The sequence below is a fragment of the Spodoptera frugiperda genome, chromosome 12, assembly GCF_023101765.2.
Source record: "Spodoptera frugiperda isolate SF20-4 chromosome 12, AGI-APGP_CSIRO_Sfru_2.0, whole genome shotgun sequence".
Taxonomy (NCBI): Eukaryota; Metazoa; Arthropoda; class Insecta; order Lepidoptera; family Noctuidae; genus Spodoptera; species Spodoptera frugiperda.
This window is the reverse complement of record NC_064223.1, coordinates 11,817,877-11,842,743: the sequence shown is the minus strand read 5'-3', so window position 1 is coordinate 11,842,743 and position 24,867 is coordinate 11,817,877. Positions and strand designations below refer to the sequence as shown.

Below are 24,867 nucleotides of genomic sequence, written 5' to 3'. Positions count from 1 at the left end.
ACTAACTGGTGTTGTGACTTATTTGCAACGGATATTAATTAACAATCCATAAAATGTTATTATTACACGATATCACGTTCGATTATGTACTCTAATTTGTTTCTATTTAGGTTCGAAATTGAAAAACAAGATCGATTTCAGTTTTTTATTTAGGCTTTGCTTATAAATACGTAGTACAGATTTTTAATTACATATGTTATATAATACTAATGAACTAATATCAGCTACAGAGTGTTTTATATTTATTAAAAATAAATCTTTTAAAATATTTTTAAAACGCTCTTTAGCTATACAAACTTATTATTTACTTACTCAATATATTTTAAAGAATAAAAATAGTGCGAGATCAAAAATGAAAGTGCTATTAATTCTATGACTAATATAAAAAGGTAAATTACTAATTAATAATACGGTCAGAAACCTTATTAAACTAAAAATTCAATTCAAACGAGCAGCTCAGAGGATTAGAGCGTTCTAACAGACAAACAAACAAACTCTTCAACTTTACAATATAAGTATAGACATCTTAATCTCCACTTTCTTCGATACATAATTTAACTTTGTCACTCTTGATGTTTTTCACTCGGTTCTTGAAGAGGAAAGCGTTGGTAATGGACCTCATACGCGCTGATCCGATTGACCCATCGAAGCTACTCTGGGTCCTTAAACTTCGGCGAGTTACTTCTGTAAAAAGGTAATAAAAGTATATCATATTATGTGAAAAGGTACGCTTTTTTCCTGGGAGTAAATCATCCAATGACTTCTTCCGCCCTGGGTGAGGCGGGAGGGAGTGTCAGACTCTTACTGACTGAAAACCACCCCGTTCCTTCTCCTGCTTTCCTAGTCGGAGCCCCGGTAAACCCGTAAAGGTACGCTGCATTTGTTTTCTTTGAGGGATATTAAATCATCGCTTCTACCGTATTAGGTGAGGCTAGAGCGAGAGTGATTCTCATTGACTAAAAACTACCCCATGCCTGCTCCTGTTTCACGATAGAACCGTGGTAGCCGTGAGGTAGTCCAAAGCCACAGTTGGGGGAAGGTGAGCCTTAATGGCAGTATATCAGACGTTGAAAATATTAAGATAAGATTAGATTGGAAATAGGAAATGTCATCTTTTAAGTGTGGGAGAGCCATGCTTCGGCACGAATGGGCCGGATCGACCGGGGTGATACCTATGAGCAGACGAATCGTCGTTTACAGTTATCACCGAAAACCGACGATCCCCGATTTCCTAACAACCCTTTAATTCTTTACGTCCACAAGGCCGGCAACGCCTCTGGTGTTTCAAGTGACCATGTGCGGCGGCGATTGCTTACCATCAGCTGATACGTCTGCTCGTTTACGGTGTGTTCCATATAAAGAAAGAAAGAAATGTATGAAATTTTCTCAGTTACCTTCAACGGGTGTCATGCACGTAGACTGTCTATCTCCATCAGGCGCGTTGGTGGAACTGCTTGATGGGGCCACAGGGTGGATTGATATCCGAGGGTTCGCTGGTCTCTGTCTCCGTAAGCGCGTTCCATTATCGAGTTCCAGTTCATTGCTGAACCTGCAATAGCAACAGTTTATCATATTTTTCCATAAGCGAATCGAAGAAGGCATTGTGTTTATTTCGCATCGTTATATTTTTGTTAACAAATATTTTTTTCAATAATATTAAATTGCCAATGCAACTTAAAGTAGAAACTATTACAAAATATTCCTTAAAATAATGTACTATTCTACTATTAAAATGTTGTACTATTTTGGCAAAAAATACACAAACTTACGTTTTTGCAGTCCGCGGTCTTGGCCGCCACAAGTTGCCGATTTGGTTCGAGCTACACGGCGCCGTCACCGCGCGGTTTTTACGGACACCTTCACTCTTTTTAGCTGTAAAATTACATGTTATATATGAATATAGGTTCTCTATGATAATAATATTTAATTTTATACATTATACATATTAATAAGAACTAGATATTATGTTAATAAGGGCTAAGGCAAGAGCAAGACGACGTTTATTAGATAGCCTATAGTTTATTAGATCATGTGTATTATTATTTAGCCAAGGTATTGTAAACTGTTTAATAGCTTACAATTAAGGATTGGTCCTCATGAACTATATGAAAGAATGAGAAGACAAAATAATAAAAAAACAAAATGTTTGACAAATATAATTAAGATGATAATGATACTCACGCATAGAAGATGCATCAAGTGGATGTGTATTGATGCGTCTTCGTGATTGCAGTATGGAGTACACAAGTGCGGCGAGGGACCGAGGCGGGGTGGTCGGTTTCTGGTCCAGATTCAATGCATTCATCTCGTCTTCATACTTCTCTCTAGTCTTCTTCACCACAAACCAGGTCTCCATCATCCCTTTGCCCTTCACAGACTTCATGCCGCAACTCTCAAGCACGTAGTATCCGCTCAATATCTTTGGGACAAAATTAGGTAGGTATTTGTAAAATGTGAGAGGTTAAAATAAGGCTTTTTCGAAAAATTCTCAGTAGTCGCATGGAGTCTGGAAATGTGCCCGGTATATGGCAATAGGCTCACCACCTATTCTCTTCTCTACTTCTACATGGGACTTACAATATGAATTGTGAAAAGTGGGTGTACAATGTACAGTGGCATTACGTGCCATAATGTGCACCTCTGCCTAGCCCTTCGAAGATAAAAAGGCGTGACGATATAATGATATTGTAAATGTGAAAGAATATTTTACTTTATATGTGCTCGAAAGTAATCATCAAAAAAAATCGGTTGACTAACCGCAGAAATTTTTTGCTAAACCGTGAGTTGATTGGAGAATTTATCGATGTCAAGCGTAACATAGTAGTTTTCATCATCATTATGTTTATATCAGACACAAGACGTTCTATGTAAAACATGGGTCTCCCCAAAGATTCCTAGATCGTTTAAACAAAACTTTATAAGGTCGTCCTTCGACCTTTTAGGTGGTTCTCTTTACTCTGCGCTTGGTGATACATGGCTTCCATAGGTCCACAGGGAACCTATTTGCTTCATACATACAAATATAGTCGTACTAATCCATAAAATGTTATATATTACATGATAACACGTTCGATAATGAACTCTAATCAATTTCTATTAAGGTTCGATATTAAAAAACAAAATCGATTTAGGTTTTTTATTTATTTAACATTGGTGTCTACCCACCTCTTTAGTGTCCTTAGTAACTTGTATCTTGTCAATCTCCCCAGTACTCTCCATCCTTGAAGCCTCGTTGACGGTGTTGCCCCAGATGTCGTACACCGGTTTGGTTGCACCAATCACTGCACCCACAAGGGGACCGTAGCTTATTCCTGCAACATACGAAGATCGTTTTGACCTTTTTTTAAGGAGGGGAAATCATCCTTTGGCTTCTGCCGCCTTGAACAAGGCGAGAAGGAGTGTCACACTCTTACTGACTAAAAACGTTCCCGGTCCTACTTCTGCTTTTGAAGCCGGAGCTCCGGTAACCCGCTAGGTAGTCCCCAGCTCCGGATAAGCTGAATTAGACCTAATAATATACTTGTTAAAGCCCTGTATTTAATTTAAATAGAAATATTGTATTTCAAGATTTCATTGGACTGTATTGAATGATTCTTCTGGATGGTAGACGTAATAAGTAATGTGTGCTATAGCAATATTTAGAGTATTTTGTGAGCATGAGCTTGATGTAGCATTTTTTCTTAGGATCATTATAAATGGACTTACCAATCCGTAGTCGGAATTCGTAATAGCTGATACTCTTGACAGTCTCCTTGAGCGCGAGAGCAAAGTCCACAAGTGTGTACAAGTGTTCATGTCCTTGATTCTCTCCTTTCTAGCAAAAAAGAAAAAAATATTAAGCATCTTTATAGTTGACTGCACGGTTGGCGCGGTGATTAGGCAACTGGTTGGCTGGCAAAGTGTCGAGAGCTCCATTCCCGTACCGAACAACTTTTTGTGTGATCCAGGGCAAGACGATAGGGAGTGTCAGACTCTTACTGACTAAAAATCGGCAACGTGTCGCGGGCTCCATTCTCGCATCGAACAACTCTTTGTGTGATCCCTAAATTGTTGTTCCGGGTCTGGGTGTCATGTGTATGTAAACTTTTACGTTTGTAAACGCACTCACGACACAGGAGAAACTCCTACGCCCGAATACTGAAATGCTACTCAATTTTAAGTTGTACTTAAATATCGTGCTATCTCTGTCATTTTATAAATAATTGATAGGGACAGAACTAGTTTTGAGAGCGTCTTAAAATTACCATTAAAAAAATATGTATCAGCACACCAATATAACAGACACGGCCAATTTTCTTTGCATAAGTGACGCTAATGAACGGTTAAGTAAAGATATAAATGGAGGTAAAAGAGGTAAATGGATCCTTACCTTTGGGTCAGTTTGGAGCCCTGAAGCAGCCATGTAAATTGCGCCTACAGTCTTTATTTTTTCTACGCACTTGTATCGATTTTGGAGTTTTAATTTGTCGAAAACAACTGTAAAGTTTAAAAAAGCCTCTTTAAGGTAAGCGTCCATAGACCCGCATCGTACGCATCGCATGTAGGCATTGCCGATGATGCGGTCCGTACGATGCGGATCAGTGGATGCTTGCCATTAAAGAATTATTGTAGATTTTGTTAACGCTAAAGAACTGTCATTTTAATTATTCTCTGAATTAGAATCAATTAATTAATGCTAGTAATGTATGGATGTAAGATATTATACGATATACATACATATAATTTCGTTAAGTATTCGCATGCATTTCAAGGCATTTTTGTCTGAATAAAATTCGTCGAAGTTGGCAATGCTCGCGAACATCACACCCACCTCCGGGTGCATATGTGAGTATAGTTTCTGAAAGAAATTATAGAAAACGTTACATTTAATTTTATGGTATAAACTGGTAAACAAGGTCACGGATTACCTGATGGAAAGCAATCGCCGCATCTCAAGGACACTTAAAAAACCAAAGGTGTTGCAAGTGTGTTGCTGGCCTTTTGGGGGTTAGTAATTTAAAGGTTGTTGAGGAATCGGGGATTGGAAAGGCGGGTAATTGGGCTTCCAGTAACCTCACTCATATAAAGTAACATACCGTTGTTTCACGTCAGTTCTCTGTGAGGCTGTTGTACCACTCCGGTCGAGCCGGCCCATTCGTGCCGAAGCATGGCTCTTCCACACTTGAACTTTCGTACTAAAGAGTCTGGGATTGCATGAGGTGTATTGTCCAACATACCATTAGCATCATCGTCGTAAAATGGCGAATAAAGTGCACCCTCTATTCATTTTAATATGTGCTTAATTGTTTACTAGCGACACGCCCCAGCTTCGCATGCGTGCATTATGCATGTATTATTATAAAAAGCTTCCTCTTGAATGACTCTATCTACTAAAAAAACCGAATCAAAATCCATAATGTAGTGATTGTTCTCTATTAAAATATATCAAACTTAAACTTACGTCCGGATTTTGTTGCCAATCTTTACTAAGGAAATGTTTCACTGCATGGTCGGGCAGGATGTACTTTAGCAAATTCTTGTTAGACCGTTGTGTCCACTTCACCTCGTCGAGATCAGTCTTAGCTTGCAGTTTCCAGAGGAAGTCTAGTCGCGAGATCACTTCCAGCAGCCGAGCGTGTATCACCACCACAATCAGGAAACCTACCATCAGGACCAGCATCTGTGCAGGGAGCAACCTGGAAGATGTGAAGGGATAGATAATAAATTGCTGCTGACTGCCTCGTTGGTCGAGTGGTCGCAAGTTTGACTGCCGAATAAGGTCTCCGGTTCGGGTCGGCTAAAGTATTACTGGGCTTTTTTCGGTCTTTCGAACATTTCTCGGTAGTTGCACGGAGTCTGGAATTGTGCCCAGTATAATGGCAATAGGCTTACCTCCTATTAAATGGGACTTATAAACACAAATGGTGAAAAGTGGGTATACATTGTATAGGGGCATTACGTGCCGTAATGTGCACCTCTGCCTATCCCTTCGGATATATAAGGCGTGAGGTTGACATAATAAATTCAAACCTGGCCTATGTGCTTTTGCCTTTGGTTCATAGAATGTGTTCCATTCGATAGAACCAAAAAACAAAATTACTATAATAGAACCAAATACAATTAATTAACTTTAATACTCACGCATTCCTAGTCTGATAATATTTGTAGTAGCCGACCAGTATGATGCAGTACATGACCACGTTGACGATGGCTAGGATGGTCTTGATGATGAAGTACAGCTTCAGCACCGAGGTCAGCGCCACCAGACACAGCACCCACGTGAACACCACGTACTCCGGCCGGTAACACTCGACTAGCAAAAATGTAACATTAAGTCAATTCAAATCATTAACTTACATTGCATTTAGATTTTTTTTACTTTTGATGGGTCTATGTTTGGCCGCTTTCTCGCCTGATGGTAAATGATGATGCGGCCTACGATGGAGCACGTCATAAGCTATAGATATTTATAAAAGTCCTATGTAGCCTTGTTTGGTATTTCCTGTCCTATTTAAGCGTAGATAATGAATCGAAAATTTCTAAAGATAGTAAGAAATTACTATTTGTAACGAAAATTTAAAACCAAATTACTGGACAAGGAGTGAGTTCTGTATCGTGTTTATACGACTATTTAATACATGACAATAAGTTGTGGATGATACGGAAATTCTTCTGTGCTCGGATCAAACCCATGTTGTACCGCAGGCAGTTCCTCAGCTACTGCACCAACCGTGCGGTCTCTTGTCTTAACACACTTTGTTGTTTTTATATATGATCGAAGTTTTTTTTACCCGACTGCGCCAGAAGGAGGGTTATGTTTTTCGAGAGTATGTATGTATGTATGTATGTATAATTGTTTGGCACGCTCTACAGCCTAAACGGCTTGATGGATTTTGACTTGAGAGGTGTCGTTGGATTCGTATTTACTGTGAGAGTGACACTGGATATATCAAAATGTTTAAAAAAACAAAATGGCGGATTTTTGGCGCCAAATTCGAATATTGCCCACTCTCTAGCCTGAACGACTCGATGGATTTCAGCTTGATAGGGGTCGTTTGATTCGTATTTACTGTGAGAGTGACACTAGATATATCAAAATATAATAAATAATAAAACTAAAAGAAAATAAAATAAAAAAGGTAATTTAAAAAACTAAAAAACCCGACTGCGATTTTTTGTAACATAAAAATGAAAAAACCCTAAAACAAGAATACAAGAAAAATTGAAGCAGTCGGGACCCATTCTAGAAAGCCAACCGTACCTATATGCCCTCACTAAGTCTTCATAATATTTAGAATGGGTCCCGACTGCTTAAATTTTTCTTGTATTCTTGTTTTAGGGTTTTTTCATTTTCATGTTACAAAGAAACGCAGTCGGGTTTTTTAGTTTTTTAAATTACCTTTTTTTCTTTAATGGTATAAGCTGGTTAACGAGCAGACAGATCACCTGAAGGTAGGAAACCGCCGCCGCCCATGAATACCCGAAACACAACAAGTTACAAGTGCGTTACCGGCCTTTTAGGGGGTTAGGAATTTAAGGGTTGTATTGTAAAAAGTAAAGTTATGGTACTAACCTGGATCTTTGACTGTATTTGTTTGATTGTCTGGTGCACAGGTTACATTCATTGCAATGTTCGTGTCTTGATGCTCGGGGAGGTACAGCAATGGGCATGTGTACAGTTTCACCGTACTGTAAGGAAAATAAAACTACATGTTACTGCCACACTCAGAAACATTTGATGATTACTTAAACTATTCCTTAGTAAAACTCAAAATCACTTCAAAACAAACCGTTTTATACTCTTAATATTAAAATTTTCTATAGAAAAAAGGAATAATTCCGAATGAAAATCTGTGTGAATAGTACAGAACCTGCAAATGTGCACCTGCCTACCTTAACTAAAAAATCACGGTTTACTCACGTACCGTACATTAATGGAGAAAAGCTCTACTAATTTCGAGTCACAGAGGGACTCTTCATAATGAGCAGCTTTGGAGCTTTTCTCCATTAATGTACGTGGATAAACCGTGATTTTTTTTAGTTAATTTAGTATGTCTCACGGTAGTTATTATAAAAATATCTGCCTACTTTTTCGAGTTTCAAAGACATTAGATTTGAAATACCTGGTTATAGTCATAACAGTGATAAAACAGCAGATGTGAACAATCTTGAAGGTGCGCATCTTGTTGAAATGTACGGAGAGCCGGTACAGCACCATGGGCACGCAGGTGAACTCCTCAAGCATCACCAGAGCAAAGGAGAGCGTTAGGGGGACCGTCATCACCGCCAACACCACTATGAGAGTTGGACAGCTGTAAACAAGGATAATTATTTTTATTCTTTTCGTAAGTCACATTAGGCCGCTGGGATAATTAATGATTTTTATTTTAATATTACTTGTAACACAAAATCCAGTTAGTATTAGTCATTTAAAAGATAATAAGTGCGCAGTTAAAAGGGAAAAATCTAAATGATTGCTACTTAAATTGGATTCGTCATCAACATTGGCTCTTTAGTGTGAAAAAGTGCTAGTTTTTTATACTTCTAGAAATTTCGCCTGACCCAATTGGAGAAGGCTCCTCTCAAATCCGTTGTGTTTCGTTGTATGAGTGAGGTTTCCGTAGAGGCCCAATACCCCTCTCTCCAATCTCCCCAATCCCCGAAAACCAACAACCCTCACTAACCCATAAAAAGCTGGCAATGCACTAATAACGCCTCTAGTGTTGCAGGAGTCCATGGGCGGCGCCGATTGCTTACCATCATCCATCTACTCGTTTATCGGTTTATACCCATAAAAAACTTACTTAAGTATACTTACTTACGCCTATTTACTTATTAATTATTATATATTTTATTGTACATCACATAAACACAAAAAGGACAAACTTATAATTGTATACTAGCGACACGCCCCAGCTTCGCATGGGTGCAATGGTGATATATTATGCATGTATTATATATATATAAACCTTCCTCTTGAATCACTCTATCTATAAAAAAAAACCGCATCAAATCCGTTACGTAGTTTTAAAGATTTAAACGTATAAAGGGACATAGAAAGCGACTTCGTTTTATACTATGTAGTGAAGTACAATATACCTATACTGTACTTCACTACATAGTATAAAGCTACATACACTATTTTATAGGTACACAGTGACTCACTTATACTTACTTATAGTAAACAAGAATCTGTACAGCTACAACGAAGAGCCAGAGTACGAAACAGCACATGATGTTGGACTTGAAGGTCTCCTCGTCCAGTCTTCCGAACTGAGCCTCGATGGTAGGCCGGTTGAACCGCAAAGACCACCCGTACATAAATTGCAAACGCATGCGTTGCATGGGGTTGCTTTCAAACAAGTGATTTATTATGTCACTTTCCTGTAGAATATTGAAAATGTAATACGATTGAAAAGTCAAAGTCAAAGCATTTATTTCAATTAATCCTAAATTAGGCACTTTTGAAACGTAAAATTGTTTTGTCAGGCAGTCAGTCTGTCAATGAAGCTAGATGCTCGTTTCAAACTAGCAAGAAACTCCATCGTTACTCTTTTAATAAAGAAAGGTGCCGGAGCCGGAGCCCCGGTAACATTTTACTTTGTCCGCAGCTACGGACCCCCTATTCAGTGAATTATCAAGAGCTCATGATATGATTGAAAATTAGGTTTCGGATTGGACAAGTTAATTGTTTTAATAGAAACGTAGAAGACATTAGATCTAACAATTTATAGATTAGCGGGATAATCAACGGTGTAGGTGTGTAAACCAATACATTTTACCTCAACATCTGATATAGGCGGCACGTCTTGGGCGAGGTCTTCGTAGCTTGTATTAGCATCATAACACTGCAAAAAAGGAAAAAAAAACACCCTGTAAAACTGACATATTATGGGGAGAAACAGGCCTATCCTTGATTTTCAACAGAAGCACATTATGATTGAATTTGGCATCAACGCCGGAGTCCCTCAGGGGTCAGTACTTTCAGCAACGCTCTTTTTGCTGCACATCAACGACCTGCTTAAGCCCGGTATCTTTGGGTATGCAGATGACAGCACAGTTGTTGAAAGGTATGTGTCCGATGCGCGGACTAGCGGAACACAGATCCGGTCTCTAAGAGAATTCATGGTCGAACGATTGAACTCGTCCTTGAAGGCGGTCTCCGATTGGGGAGACGCCAACTTGGTCAAGTTCAACGCTACCAAAATCCAGACGTGTCTATTCTCTGCCAAACTGAGTCAATTTCCGCTGGCTCCGACTTTCCGAAATGTGTCCGTTCCGGTAGCGGATCATCTTGAGCTTCTGGGCGTAACTCTATCGCCAACGCTTAACTTCGGCTCTTATATAGCAGTCATAAGGCGCATCTGGCTGGTAGGAAGTTGGGTATCCTCTCGAAGGTGAGACGGTACTTCACACCGAAACAACTGCTGAGCCTGTACCAAGCGCAGGTTCGGTCATGTATGGAATACTGTTCTCACCTTTGGGACGGCTCGGCCAAATACCAGCTGGATGCGCTCGAACACATTGAAAGGCGTGCCAAGAAGCTCATCAACGATGATGCGCTTGTGGAGGCCCGGCTTCAAAGCCTTGAACACAGGCGCAAGGTCGCAAGCCTTTCCGTTTTTTACCGGGTACATTTCGGAGAGTGTGCGGGGGAATTGCACAACTTGATTCCCCCTAGTCCTTTTCATCATCGAACCACAAGACAATCGGCGAGGCGTCACCGCTTCATGGTAGATATCCCACCCACTCGCACGAAGCGCTTCGCTTCAAGCTTCCTTGTGCGAACTGCTAGGGAGTGGAACTCCTTGCCGGAGTCTGTGTTTCCTGATGGGTATAACTTGGGTGTCTTCAAGGCCCGAGTGAATAGGTTGCTTATGGGCAGGCGTGCTCCACCGTAGGCCGCATCATCACTTACCATCAGGTGAGATAGCGGCCAAACGTCGACACATTAAATGTAAAAAAAAAAAAAAAATGATGTAGTCTTCTGTGACTTCTGGTATGCCAAAAGATATGACGTCGTGCATTTTTTATACAGTATGTATGAAAAGAATATAATAAATAACATTACATCTTCGAAGGGCAACTTCGGAGTCCATTCCTCTGCGAGGCTGCTGGGTCGGCGGCCCGGAGGCAGTTCCCAAGATAACTGTGAGGTAGGCGGCAGACTGGAGAAAGAAGATATATCATCCTATTATATTAATATTACAAATGTGAAGGCGTGTAAGCATATTATTAAACCCCACGCAAAAAATACCAAAATGGAAATATAACGCATATAGATTGTAGTCTGAAATAATATAATCGGATCGAAGCCACTGGTAAGAGTTAGTCCATTATAAAAGTTAGTTGTTACCTGTTTCTATGTGTAATTTTCGGGTATTGTATAGGTTCTGGATCTGGTTCCGGAACCTTGATGAAGTAGGTGTTCGGATGGTGTTCCTTCAGGTAGGCGTCTCGAGTTCCACCGTATCCTGGTTCCACCTCGAATGCTCCGTTTAGGCATTCCAGAGTAGCCGCTGAAATGTGCACGCGTCTGGAACATTTACATTGAACAGTCAAAAATAATGATTATATTGAACCTTTAAAAGGTACATTTGACTGTACTGAAGAAATTATTAAGGTTAAAAATGGAATCATCTGTTCATCAGTCTATTAGTGAAGTTGATGCTCATTCTTGAAAAAGAGTAACCTATGAAGTCTCTTGCTCGTTCTTCTCCATAGAAATCTACAATTTGGAACGAGCAAATAGCTTCACTAGAGGACTGACCAACATGCGTCAGACAGACATGTTTTATATTTGCTTTGACGAGTTAGTTGATCAGATAAAATGATCAAAGTGATTGTCTTCACAGGTTAAAAATGACATGTTGTCATTTGTCGTTATTTTAAATATTTGATGAAGGTTTACTTCTTCTTCATGGAAACTCGAAATAGCTCACAGTGCTGGATGGTGAAGGTAAGCAATATTTACCCAGGCAATCCTCCACTCTCCATGTGTTGCGCGAGGGTGACGTCACGGGACCACAAGTCAAACTGCCACTTTATAAGGCCCAATACTCCACAAAGCACTTTACCGCTGTGGATCCCGATGCGCATGTCCAGTTCCTTGTAAAGATAAAACAATAGTCAAATACGAGTGAGTTTGCTGAAAGGGGGTTAACCTCGTCCCCCCAAAACCTCGGCACCGCATTTATAACACCTCTTTTTTTAAGGGAGGATATCATACAATGACTGACTAAAAACCACCCTGGTAAAACCATCCTGCTTGTCGAGCCGGAGCCCTGGTAAACCCGCTAGTTAGTACTACGATGCAAACATCCAGATGCAGATTTGAAATCTACTACAAACATGATTGCGTATTGTTTCTTTAAAAAAATCCGTCTGTGAGGCGCAAATAATTAAATTTCTTGTTTTAACTTTTGTTTTTTTTTTATAACTTAAAATATTTGTAGCCTCCTGTCTGTGCCAAATAAGCATAGTTTCTTTCTTTCCTTCTAAAATGCGTATGAATAAAGTGTTTCTAATCTTTCTTAGATGTTGATAACTTACTCCTTCCATGGTATCCTTCATAGTCTCCCGTACTTCTCGGATGGCGCGTATCATGCTGAGCCCCATGTTCACACAGCACTGGGCGTGGTCCTCACGCCGCTCCGGCACTCCACTCACACAGTAGTAGCAGTCACCCAGTAGCTTTATGCGGAGACAGTTGTTCTCCTGGGAATATATTTATCATAATGTAAGGTGATCTAAAATTATCTGCCACGGTTTTAATGGGAATTTTTTTTTTGAGGAGACTACAATCATCCAATGACTTCTCTCGCCAGGGCAAAGCGAGAGGGAGTGTCAGACTCTTACTGACTAAAAACCACCCCGTTCCTTCTCCTGCTTGTCGAGCCGGAGCTCCGGTAAACCCGCTAAGTAGTCCGCAGCTCCGGATCAGGCATCAGCCCTACTGGGCTTCATCTGTGGTGGTCTTATAGCTCTTTGAGGCGCACGCGGAACGCGACGCGCCGCGCGCACGTGTCTGGCTCTGGTCGGGCGGCGAGCTACCCTTGCTCACCGTACGCAGGCCCGCACTTACGGCGGGAGGTAGTGTTGTGTTTAAAGGTTACAATAGTGAAGAAATTTCGTACCCCGGTCCGGTTCATTCAATTTGATAACATAAAGAAGTTAAATAAACATTGACTGTACCTACTCTGTATAAAGTGGTTCACAAATACGCACGATGCATCGTATCGTCAGTGAAAACAATTGATAGCAATTATTTTCATTGACGAAGCGTACAGACAGTGAGAAAGATAGCTATTTCATAACAAACTCATACGTAGATTATTCGTCGTTACACGTCACGTCTAACGTTTAACTTACGATAAGGATCAATGTCTTACCGATGCTAACTTGTCAAAGCCAGCGAATAGTGCATACAGCGTATCCACCAAATCTTCTGGACTGCATTTACTGGATAGTTCTAAAACAATACAAAAAAAAAAACAATTAGTATAATTTACGATTTTTTTTTCAATTAGAGCACGTTGTCTGAAATTATCACTCGTGGTTGGTAGAAGGCTGAACCTCAACTGGGGTACTTTTCCACCAGGGATGTGGTATGTAGCTATGCTGCGAGGATATTTATAGCTAAGCTGTGACACTATGTGACCGTTTCCACGGATAGCGGTGCGAGAAAGATGCGCAGCTCGACTATACGATATATTAATAATGGGGAAGCTATAGCACACATCCACATCACACATTCATAGAACACAACCATTGCACATCTTTTTCATATTAAAAACATAATATCTTAGTTGAGTCCGTTTCCACCAGTGCTATGCTATGTGTACCAATGAATATGATTGGTGGATACATACGCATCCAAGGCAACGTAGCATAGCACATCTCTGGTGGAAAAGCATGCTTACATGGAACTTATTTTAAGTGGTGGACAGTGGGTATAAAATTGTATACGTGCACTTCTATCTATCCATTCGGGAATTAAAAGGAGTGATGCTATATCATCACCTTTTTTACAAGTCTCTAAGTAGAGGACTAGTACCTATTATCATAAATGCAAAATAGTCTAAAATATTTATGTTTGCTACGTTACATTTTAGTCAGATTATGTATTAGTATAATGGGATTGGCATAAACGTGCGTGAAAAATTCCCTAAAAATAAATAAAGAGAAAAAAAGCAAAATGGAGACTGACCAGTGAATCCCTTGATGTCAGCGAACAGTATGGACACGTCCTGGTGGACGGGCGTCACGCTCACCAGCTTGCTCAGCTGCTCCTCATCAAACTCTATCTCACCTTTAGTACAGATGCTTATTATTTTTTCCGCCATGAAGTCTGGTATTACTGCGAAAAGAGAAAAGAAATCAGTTACAACACACATACATACATATCGTCACGCCTTTAATCCCCGAAGAGATAGGCAGATGTGCACATTATGGCATGTAATGGCCACTGTGTAAGTCCCAGTTAATAGGTTGTGAGCCTATTGCCATATACCGGGCACAATTCCAGACTCCGTGCTACTACTGAGAAATTTTCGAAAAACCGAAAAAAGCCCAGTAATACTTTGCCCGATCTGGGAATCGAACCCGAGACCCCTTGTCCGGCAGACGCACTTGCAACCACTCGACCAACGAGGCAGTCAATCAGAATTTTCGTAATTCTTTGCTTTGAATCGAACCTATGCTAAAGTCACACGCGAGACAACTCAATATGACCTTTAACCTCTAAAAATAACTGAACACCAACCGCTCCGGAAAAGCTTGAGTTGTCTGTCACTTTCTTTCTTAGTCTTCTCGTATGCGATCATAGATTTTCGTGTCTCCAGAAAGACCTTCCTCTGTCCCCAGTCCATCAAGGACTTGGCGTACAAACCCGCTAGGTTCACTGCCAAGTACAGAGCCAAATTACTGGCCATCATTCGAAGAGCGCAGTTAAAGTCCTGAAAAGAAATAACCAGAAACATTAGTAATAATTACTATTTGTAATATTAACACATGAGGTTATTTTTATCTTAAAAATACGGCTGAAGCCACTTGAAAACCGACAATTAAAAATATTGAAATTAAATAAATAATTAATTAATATTAATCTTGTATTAAATTCTGTGTAAACAGCTCCTTATTCCTTGATTACAGAAGAGCTATAATTTTATAGGGTGCCTAGGAATGTTACGGACATGCAGCGCGGCTGTTACAATGTCGTATTTGCGATGAGTGTTCAACTTAACTCAAAAATAAAAATGCACTTTTTGACTTATCTACTGGGCCTACTTTTACGTATGCCGCCAGCCAAAATGATAACAAATATGCAGTTTAAATTAAGTCATAAGAGGTTTCCCTATACGGTATGTCTACTTACATTACCAAAACAGTTGACAGCAGTAGTTTCAGATTTTAAGCGCCTGTTGATATCCAGTAGGGTCCGTATGAATTGTGCTGCAATGGACAGCATACCGAAGGTGATGCACCAGCACAGAGACAGTGGGAACATGGCGTATGGTACAAATATTACAAAGAGCATGTACCAAACTTGGTTCTGAGATTCGTGGAAGCCGATCCCTTGTTTACATAAAGCTGGAAATATATAAAATAGTTTTAGGTACATGTCTACTCGCATTTGTATAGTAAACACAAGATTTATCGTTTGATCTGAGGAATAAAGGAGAATGTTAACGTTTTTAGACATGTGTGTAATTATGAAGCCCTCGATATAACGAATTGAACTGTATACTTAGTCGTACAATCAAAACTGACCAAATTAAAAGCGTCTAAAGTTTTGATGACTTGAATTTCTCATACAAAATTAACGTTGTACTGTGACGTCATAGTACAACGTCTCATATATTTTATTTTTTAATACTTATAACTTAGTAGTAGGTTATCACTTAATAATGTTTTTAAGCTATTTAAATATAAGAATGTGTAGGTATTTTTTTAATTTACGTAATATTAACATTCTCCATTGGCGAGACTCGCAATAATGATTTCCCATTTGAAAATGCCGTCAATGTAAGCAAGGAGTATACCTTGAATGAGAAGTAACATCCATGTAGCGGCGGCAGCCCAGTGAAGGTGGTTGTTGGCGAAGTTTGTCCACAAACTGATGGAGCACACCAGCAAATTGACACACATGAACATGGCCGTCCATGTTCCTTGTGTTATACTAGGCCAGGCCTCTGTAACATAATATATGTGTACTTTATTTATATTATACATCTGTGTAAGAAAAGAAAGAAGAACAGTTTATTTGCACCATTTAAAAAAATAAACATTTTTTTTTTGTATCCCGCTTAACCCGGCGATCTGTCATGGACATTTAGCTGTTTAGTCATCTGAGCCATATCTGATTTATAATATAAAAATAAATATGACAAAAAAAAACATAAAATTCAAGGTGCAAAAAGGCCAGTACTCAGCTTAAATGCCGCGACCTATTATCTTACCCTTATCGTGAGACAATATGCTATTGTTGTCTTATATACGAGAAGTTAAACCAGCTCTCAATTCTGTTATTATAAAGGTTGTGTTATTTTGAAGTCCAGTCCAGTCGTGGTGGCCCAAAGGTTTAAGACGCCTGCTTCTTACGTATGAGAGTGCGGGGTCGAAACTTACCAATGGCAAGTACCAATGTGACTTTTTCCGAGTTATATGTAGTTACTTTCTAAGATTATTTAAACACCACTGACAAGCGGTGAAGGAAACAGCGAGAGGAAACCTAGGCTTATAATTGTATTTCTTATTTTAAGTTTGAAATTGCCAACTTGGATTAAGTAAGCGTGGTGATTAATGCTCAAACCTTTTCCGTGTGAGCTGAGATAATTTAGTTGTTATAAAAAAAAACTGTTAAGTTATAGTACCAGATCAGCGAGGCTATTCTGTAATTATCAATTCGTAACATTCAAAGTGATATGCTCGATATGCTTGATCAATGCAATTGACGTCAAAATATACAAACTAGTGGATAAACCATGGCGATATTTATTATTTCCTGTTGGAATTTATAAACTCGAAACTCACCGTCTCTATCAGTTATTGTATAGATGCCTATTAGCGCCACCTGTGGGTAGGAAATGGAAAATAATTAATAAAGTTAGTCATAATATAGTATAAATAATGAATCATTAGTTAACTTACTTTTAGTGCCAAGTCAACGAGATTGACTTGAATGACTGATTTCTGTCGCTGTTTTCGAGAGTACCTTTGATAGGAAAGTTCTATACTGCGCGTCTGAAAAATAAAAGGCATTAGTTGAATTACAGGGAAAAAAACCTTGTAAAGATTACATAGGGAGGGTTTTTGACTGATAATGATGAAGTTTCAGACTCGTTCTCATCTTAAACGAATTTAAAATATCTTATGAAATCTTACAATTTGACATTTTACAGATAACTTAACAATCCTTCCTTTAAAAAAAATAGATTTAACGTACGTTACGTTAGCTATTCTATATTTTCTTATCACCGAATGTCTCTACTGTATGAAAAATAAGTACTATATAATTGATAAATCTCACCTTAAAAGTGTTTATGATTGTTGGACAGTAAATGCCTTTGTAGTAAAGTGGTGCGGGCATCTCATTCGAATGAGCTGAAATATCAACAAAAATTAATCAAAGTTAATGTCAAAATAAATAAATAAAATAAAAAAGTTAAATTAATAATTAAATCAATAACTCATCATTATCATACTTTTTATAATACTACAGTTATACGTAATTAACTAATTAACATGGATCTTTCCTGACCTGACTTTTAGAATCGAAATATTATCAAATTAAGTGTGGGAGAGCCATGCTTCGGCACGAATGAGCCGGCTCGACCGGAGTAATACCACGGCCTCACAGAAAACCGACTTGAAACAACGCAAGTTGCGTTGTGTTTCGTTGTGTGAGTGAGGTTACCGGAGGCCCAATTCCCCCCTTCTCAATCTTCCCCATTCCCATTCCCGAACAACAACCTTTAAATTCCTAACTCCCAAAAAGCCGGTAACGCACTTGTAAAGCCTCTGGTGTTTCAAGTGTCCATGGGCGGCGGCGATTGCTTACCATCAGGTAATACGTCTGCTCGATTTCGAACTTTTTCTACGTTTTACTCAATTTCCTTATGTTTGGTAAAAAAACATGATCAATCCCGATCAAGATAAAATGACAGTCTTGAACGACGTAGCATTGCTACGGCGTAGCAACTCTACGTGCTACAACATCGAGTCTAAAGCGTACCTTTGGCCCCTATTTTTTTAATTAAAAATGTATGTATTGTCTTTATTACTTACACTCATCGCCTTCTAAGTTTACGTCACTGGATGTAGATAAGCTTCTAGATCGCAGGCTATGCTGGAATATTAAAACAAACATCACTACATAGTATAAAACAAAGTCGCTTTCTCTGTCCCTATGTCCCTTTGTATGCTAAAATCTTTAAAACTACGGAACGGATTTTGTTTTTTTTTTAATAGATGGACTCAATTAAGAGGAAGGTTTATATGTGTAATACATGCATAACATATCACCATTGCATCCATGCGAAGCTGGGACGGGTTGCTAGTTAAGTATAAGACACAATATTTGATTTTATTGTAACTTTCGTGAGACATACTAAATTAATTATTATGTTATCGGCTTACTCACGTCATGTTTTGACGAGCAGTGCGACAATCGCCGCGTCGTGTGTCGCGGAATGCTGCTCATGAATATGAGTCTAGCATGGCTTGAACTAGTCGACTTCCTCGTCAAAACATTACGTGAAACAATACTTGTCTATCAATTGGTTCGAATCACATTTCAAAATAATTAAAAAAACGCTTGCGTTGTGTTTCGTTGCGTGAGTGAAGTTATCAGAGGCCCAATTACTCCCCTCTCCAATCTAAGTGTGGGAGAGCCATGCTTCGGCACGAATGGGCCGGCTTGGCCGGAGTGAGGCCTCACAGAAAACCGATGTCAAACAACGCTTGCGTTGTGTTTCGATGTGTGAGTAAGGTTACCGTAGGCCGAATTATCTCCCTCTCCAATCTTCCCAAACACCGATTTCCCCTGAACTCTTAAAATTCCTAACCCCCAAAAGGCCGGCAACGCACTTGTAGCGGCTCTGGTGTTTAGGGTGTCCATGGGCGGCGGCGATTGCTTATCATCAGGTGATCCATCTGCTCGTTTACCGGCTTATACCATAAAAAATACACTATAAAATAAATTTAGAATGAAACTCACAATATTATACATATGTATGTACAAGCAACAATTTTAAAGACGCGTAAATTATTCTGTGTAATTATGAATCATACTCGTACTTTACAAAACCTGAATACTATGTAAAATAAATATTTTATATAATTTGTGGTAAATTGTAGTTTTTCTTTGTTAATTACACTATAATTATATAATAGGTAGGTAGATAGGAATAACCGCATTATTTTACATTATTCACAGTTGGGTTTCACGTAATTTTCGCGGGAATGACATTTAATTATAAATTAAGGTATGTGACTCATGACCATACTTACTGCCATACTCAGAGACAGCTGATGATTACCTAAACTGTTCTTTAGTAATGAATTTATTTCGAAAACAATTGCTAAGGATTGGATTGAGTGATCATTAAGTGACTCTGAGTACGGCGGTTATTCATGAATTAACACTCATTAGGATAAAGTGTCAATAATCTATTAGAAGAGGCCAACTATTTTATTATAATTGTGAAAATACCTAAGTTTTTTTTTAACTTTGGCCCCACTAGATTTTGTCCTGTGTCATGGGTGCGTTTGCAAACCTACGATTTCGCTTACACATGACACAAAACAACAATTTGCGGATCACACAAAGAGTTGTTGCGTTCGGAAACCAAACCCGGTACACGTTGCAAGGCAGCTAGTTGCCTGGTCATCGCGCCAACTGTGCAGGCAGTTAAGTTATTTGTTATTTTATTTGTTTAGCTAGGGGAAGGATATAGGTAAGTAAAGCTGAGGGAAATCCCGAATTTGTAGGAATTTCGGGTATCCCCATTAGGAACGGGAAACATGCACAAGTAAATACATGGTATTACATAAAATGTGTTTTGTGGTCAATTATTATTAACGAATATTTTTATTAAAAATAATTTTTTAAATATAATAATTTAAATTATCTAAAAATAATTGACATGGGGTTCCTTTTGCAATTTGTGTTATTAGGACTAACTACATCGATATACGCTATAAGCTAAAAATGTCTTTCCCCAAGGGATTCTAAAATACTATGCAGCGTTCTCGTCAGATAAGAAGTATCTTATCACCCAAGTCAACTCATACCCTGTCGGTAAACTAAATTTTATCAAAATTTGTTTATTAGTTTCAGCGTGATTGACGTACAAATAAACTTCCACATATATAATATTAGTGCGAATTGTTTACTAAGTTCGATTTCCATGAATAGTTGTAATTTATAATTAATTTCTATATTTATATCGTCCTTCTCTTTAAATTTATAATGGTATAAATGATTATTAGTTATATCTAAACTGGTTTGGTTGCTACAGGGATAATTTTGTATAGTAATGAGAATAATGTTACCTATACACGTTATTAAATCTCAGTATGGTGGTTAAAATAATTATTATGTTAATGGTTTAGGTTTTAAACTGACATGGTCATTAACACTAACATTAGAACTTAAGACGGGATATTTTCCATGTTTATTTAATAAAATATATTTTTCAACCTACTTATAACTTTTTTTTAGGGGGGAAAATCATCCAATTACTTCTCCCACCTTGGGCGAGGTGAGAGGGAGTGTAAGACTCTTACTGACTAATACCCCGTTCCTACTCTTGCTTTTCGAGCCGGAGCTAAGGTAAACCCACTAGGTAGACCGCAGCTCCGAATCAAATGATAGTATGCTAATGGTTTATTAGTTTAAGTTTTTAAACTAACTGATTTTCAAAATAATCTAGCAAATTTTCTAGAATGAAGCCATAACATAACGCAGTATTTCATAGAAGATATCGTTTTTGACATTTCGAAAAAATATTGAATTTGGCTAGTAGGAAACTAGCCTATCGTATCTTTGTAATAACGAATTTATTGAACCGATAATCCTACCAACATATCGAAATTAGCGTCAAAATCTGAACTTACATTGCCATTTGAAAGATGCACGTGTTTGTCATCTCCAATCTCAGATGGTGTGGCTTCCTCCATATTGTGTTCACACTGCAACCTACAAAAAAATAAACATTAATCATCACATTATTTTCGAGCAAATCTACAAACACACACACACACACACACAACGTCACGCCTATATTAAATATCACATAATTGATCATAAATCATTACTATGAGCCATGAGTCCCTGGTGTGGCTTGAAACTAGTCGAGTTATCTCGCTAAACTGTTATGTTCATTAACAATCCGCGAGAGTCTACGGTTGCAGAGTGGAGCACCTTTATAAGTGGAGGTCGCCATAATCTCTAGTCTCTCTCACAGTTCAAAAATACGACGAATTCAAGAAAAGAGCGTATTCCTTTTTATAAGGCGAGCAACGCACTTGTGATTCCTCTGATGTTGGGTGTCCATGGGTGGTGGTGATTTAGTATATTTTTGGTATGTTCCGCGAGACTCTTTAAATGTAAAGAAAACTCATACTAAGTGTACGGTTACGTGGGAAAACCGTAAAATAATTATTTTAGTATATTTTTAGTATGTCCCGCGAAACTCAATTCTTGTTTAAGCTCAAGGATATAGCTCATCACTTCTCTTGGGTTGTGGAGGACAAATTGTGGTTAAGAAGACCTAGTCGGGAAATTACCACTAGAAAGTTGGTAAACAAGTGTAGTCACACGTTCCACATGTATGAATAATAATAGTAATTGTAATATATGTTTTACCTAGTATTGAAAACAAATAAAACTATGCATTTTATTGTAACTTTCGTGAGATATACTAAATTAATTATTAGGCCAGTAGCAGCGCGACAATCGCCGCGTCGTGTGTCGCAGAATACTGCTCATGAATATGAGCCTCTAGCATGGCTTAAACTAGTCGAGTTCCTCGTCAAACAGTTACGTGAGTAAGCCGATAACTATACCTGATCCAAAGGACATAGAACCATAATTCATTTTCCTAAATGGTTTATATATGTGTATCATTACGTCTTTTATCCCCGAAGGGGTAGGCAGAGTAGAATACGGCACGTAATGCCTCTGTACAATGTACAACCACTTTGCACTATTTGTATTATAGGCCCCATGTAATAGGGGGCGAGCATGTATATGCCATATACTTGGCATCCAGACTCTGAGAAAATAAAAACCAACATTACTGTGCTCGACCCGGGAATCGAACCCGAGAACTCTTGCCCGGCTGTTTTTTTTTTATTTTTTTGTTACAATCACTCTACCAACGAGGCAGTGATTTATATGATTATCCATATAAATACTATTGTATATAGGTACATAAGATAACATTTACCTGTACACCTATTTATGTAACAGGTAAATTTAACCTTTCACGAGTTATGTTAGGAATTCCATGTACTAATATGGATGATGAGTCAAAAATTAATTATTTCCACTAATAAATTGACTCGAGTATTCAGTTAAACACATTTTACATAAAGGTACCTATTACCATTAAAAGTGATAGTTGAGTAATTCTATACGAAATGAATGAATATTATAATTATAATCATTCATACGTACAATTTTGTACAATAAATACGAGTTTGTTTTACGTTTAAAATAACAGAAAAGAGAGCGCGTTCAGCGGTCTGATTGGTTGGTTTATTTGAACCAGCCAATTAGAGTACCGAGTGCTCTGTCGTAATACTTTAAACGTAAAGCAAACTTATATTAAGGGTACATGATTGTTTACCAAAGAACGTCGCTGTCAAATGTGTAGTTGTGTTAAAATACTTTAGGTAGAACTCGCGGTTTTGACCTATTGAATGAATTTAGCCTATATGGTTACGACCATATATGCTAAATCCTGCAAGTCCTAACTGTGCAATCCTATCCTAACTGTGCAAGTAGATGGGTTGAGTATATAAAGATATAAAATAATTGACTTTTATCATTACATCGTATAAAACAAAGTCGCTTTCCCTGTCCATTTGTATACTTAAATCTTAAAAACTATACGCAACAGATTTTATGCGGTTTTTAATATCTATTCGGACATCTAGATAGATGTCCAAATACTCAAACGCTACTCAATTATAAGACGCTGTCAAAACTAGTTCTGTCTCTACCAAATGTTTATAAAGTGACAGCGATAGCACGAAATTTAACTTAAAATTGAGTAGCGTTTGAGTATTCGTATAAGAGTGATTTACGAGGAAGGTTTTTATGTATAATACATGAATAATATATCACCATTGCACCCATGCGAAGCAGGAACGGGTCGCTAGTATAACTATAAAACATATTCATAAATGTTTTGTTATGTAATGTGGAAATATATGTAACATATGTATATTTATATGATTATACTATTTATGTATTAAATAACAAAGTATCCTCATTATTTTAAACCATCACATTGTTGGCTATTTTAAAATCGCCATGCTATATATACATATATAGAGAAAACTAATATATCATGTATATATGTTACTTAAAGAGAAAAAAAAAAACATATATATTGTATTTTCTTTGTGACTAAAATGACTATTTTTGAAGGGAATGATGAAGGGTATGAAAATTTAAAATCTAATTACTCCGTTAGTTAGATAATGGAAAAATATAAGACACATATTTAAACAAAGATAAAACGAATCAAAGTTTAGAAGTGGGAGAAAATACGTCACTTCTACGTATAAGTGACATCACGCGATATTTCAAATAGATATATCTTCGAAAGTATTTATTTCCGTAAGAAAATAAATTACGTGTCTAATGATTTAAACTAATAATCTACCCTATTGTATTTAGCATTTAATACTACATAATATAACATTATCCTATTAGAAATCATTATAAAATATATTATTCTATCTTATAATTAGTACTACTAAATACCGTTTATGATGAATCTAAATATTATAAAATACGATCTTCAACTGTCAAGCGCTAAGATTTTGGCAAACTCTCTGATATAAAGAGGTGTAGGGTGCTTTTCCACCAGAGATGTGCTATAGGACGTTGCTCTGGACGCGTTTGGCTTCCACTAATCATATTCATTGGTAGCTATTACGATTTTTTGTATGGAAAGATGCATGCTATGGATGCCTGATATGGATTCGTGCTATGGATGCGTGCTATGAATGTATGCTATGGATGGCTTCTCTATTATTGACACATAGCATATTCGAGCTGCGCATCTTCCTTGCACAGCTACTTTGCGGTGGCGCAAGTTCAAAGCACATTTTACTCACACAGCTACATAGTTTAGTACCAGTAAAAACGGTCATATAGTTTCACAGCATAGTTACATATTTGTAGCATAGCTATATAGCACATCTCTGGTGGGAAAACACATTTATATTCACTATGGACTGTTAATGCTTGTTAAGGTATATTATAATACTCACTTCATTCTCACTGAAACTTCTTAATCACTGCAACGGAATGTCCCAAGAGATGGTAGAAAATTCTATATTTTACCACATACTTATAATAATACAAAATTCATTTAAATCTTTATATTACGAAAGCGAATGCATATTTATTTATCAATCACTCTGAAATCGCTGCACGGTTTCTGATGAAATCTGGTACAATTATTATAGTTTTGGTTAGCACAAACTAAATTTTTATTTCTAAATATATCAGCTCCAGTATACATATGTCGACGCAGGCAAAGTTGTATATATATATTACAATAAACATTACACTTCTATTATACTATTTATATATTCTATATTACATTTATTTATAACGAATTAAAACGCGGTTTCACTAACTCG

The 24,867-nt window shown here is 37.8% G+C and overlaps 1 protein-coding gene across 1 annotated transcript; it reads right to left on the bottom strand.

Annotated features, from left to right (window-relative positions):
• Positions 1-131: 131 nt before the first annotated feature.
• LOC118263023 (adenylyl cyclase 78C) lies at positions 132-24,867 on the bottom strand. The gene is made up of 29 exons (XM_050697277.1): positions 24,493-24,867; positions 21,100-21,181; positions 18,268-18,328; positions 17,510-17,583; positions 17,131-17,223; positions 17,014-17,053; positions 16,023-16,172; positions 15,356-15,570; positions 14,744-14,936; positions 14,189-14,338; positions 13,371-13,450; positions 12,532-12,696; positions 11,954-12,087; positions 11,336-11,515; positions 11,051-11,147; positions 9,762-9,827; positions 9,155-9,363; positions 8,103-8,291; positions 7,553-7,668; positions 6,121-6,292; positions 5,441-5,675; positions 4,717-4,837; positions 4,370-4,476; positions 3,706-3,814; positions 3,166-3,311; positions 2,182-2,419; positions 1,770-1,872; positions 1,395-1,549; positions 132-684 (listed from the first exon to the last, which is right to left on the bottom strand). Exons 1-29 carry the CDS (start codon positions 24,495-24,497, stop codon positions 527-529), a joined length of 3,843 nt encoding a protein of 1,280 aa, XP_050553234.1. The 5' UTR covers positions 24,498-24,867; the 3' UTR covers positions 132-526.

Coding starts and splice junctions, on each gene's coding strand:
- LOC118263023 (XM_050697277.1), bottom strand. Junction 13,451..14,188: donor TGACATCAAGGGATTCACTG/GTCAGTCTCCAT, acceptor GTATTGTTTTAG/AACTATCCAGTAAATGCAGT. Junction 8,292..9,154: donor CAGATTCTTGTTTACTATAA/GTAAGTATAAGT, acceptor CCTTGTTTACAG/CTGTCCAACTCTCATAGTGG.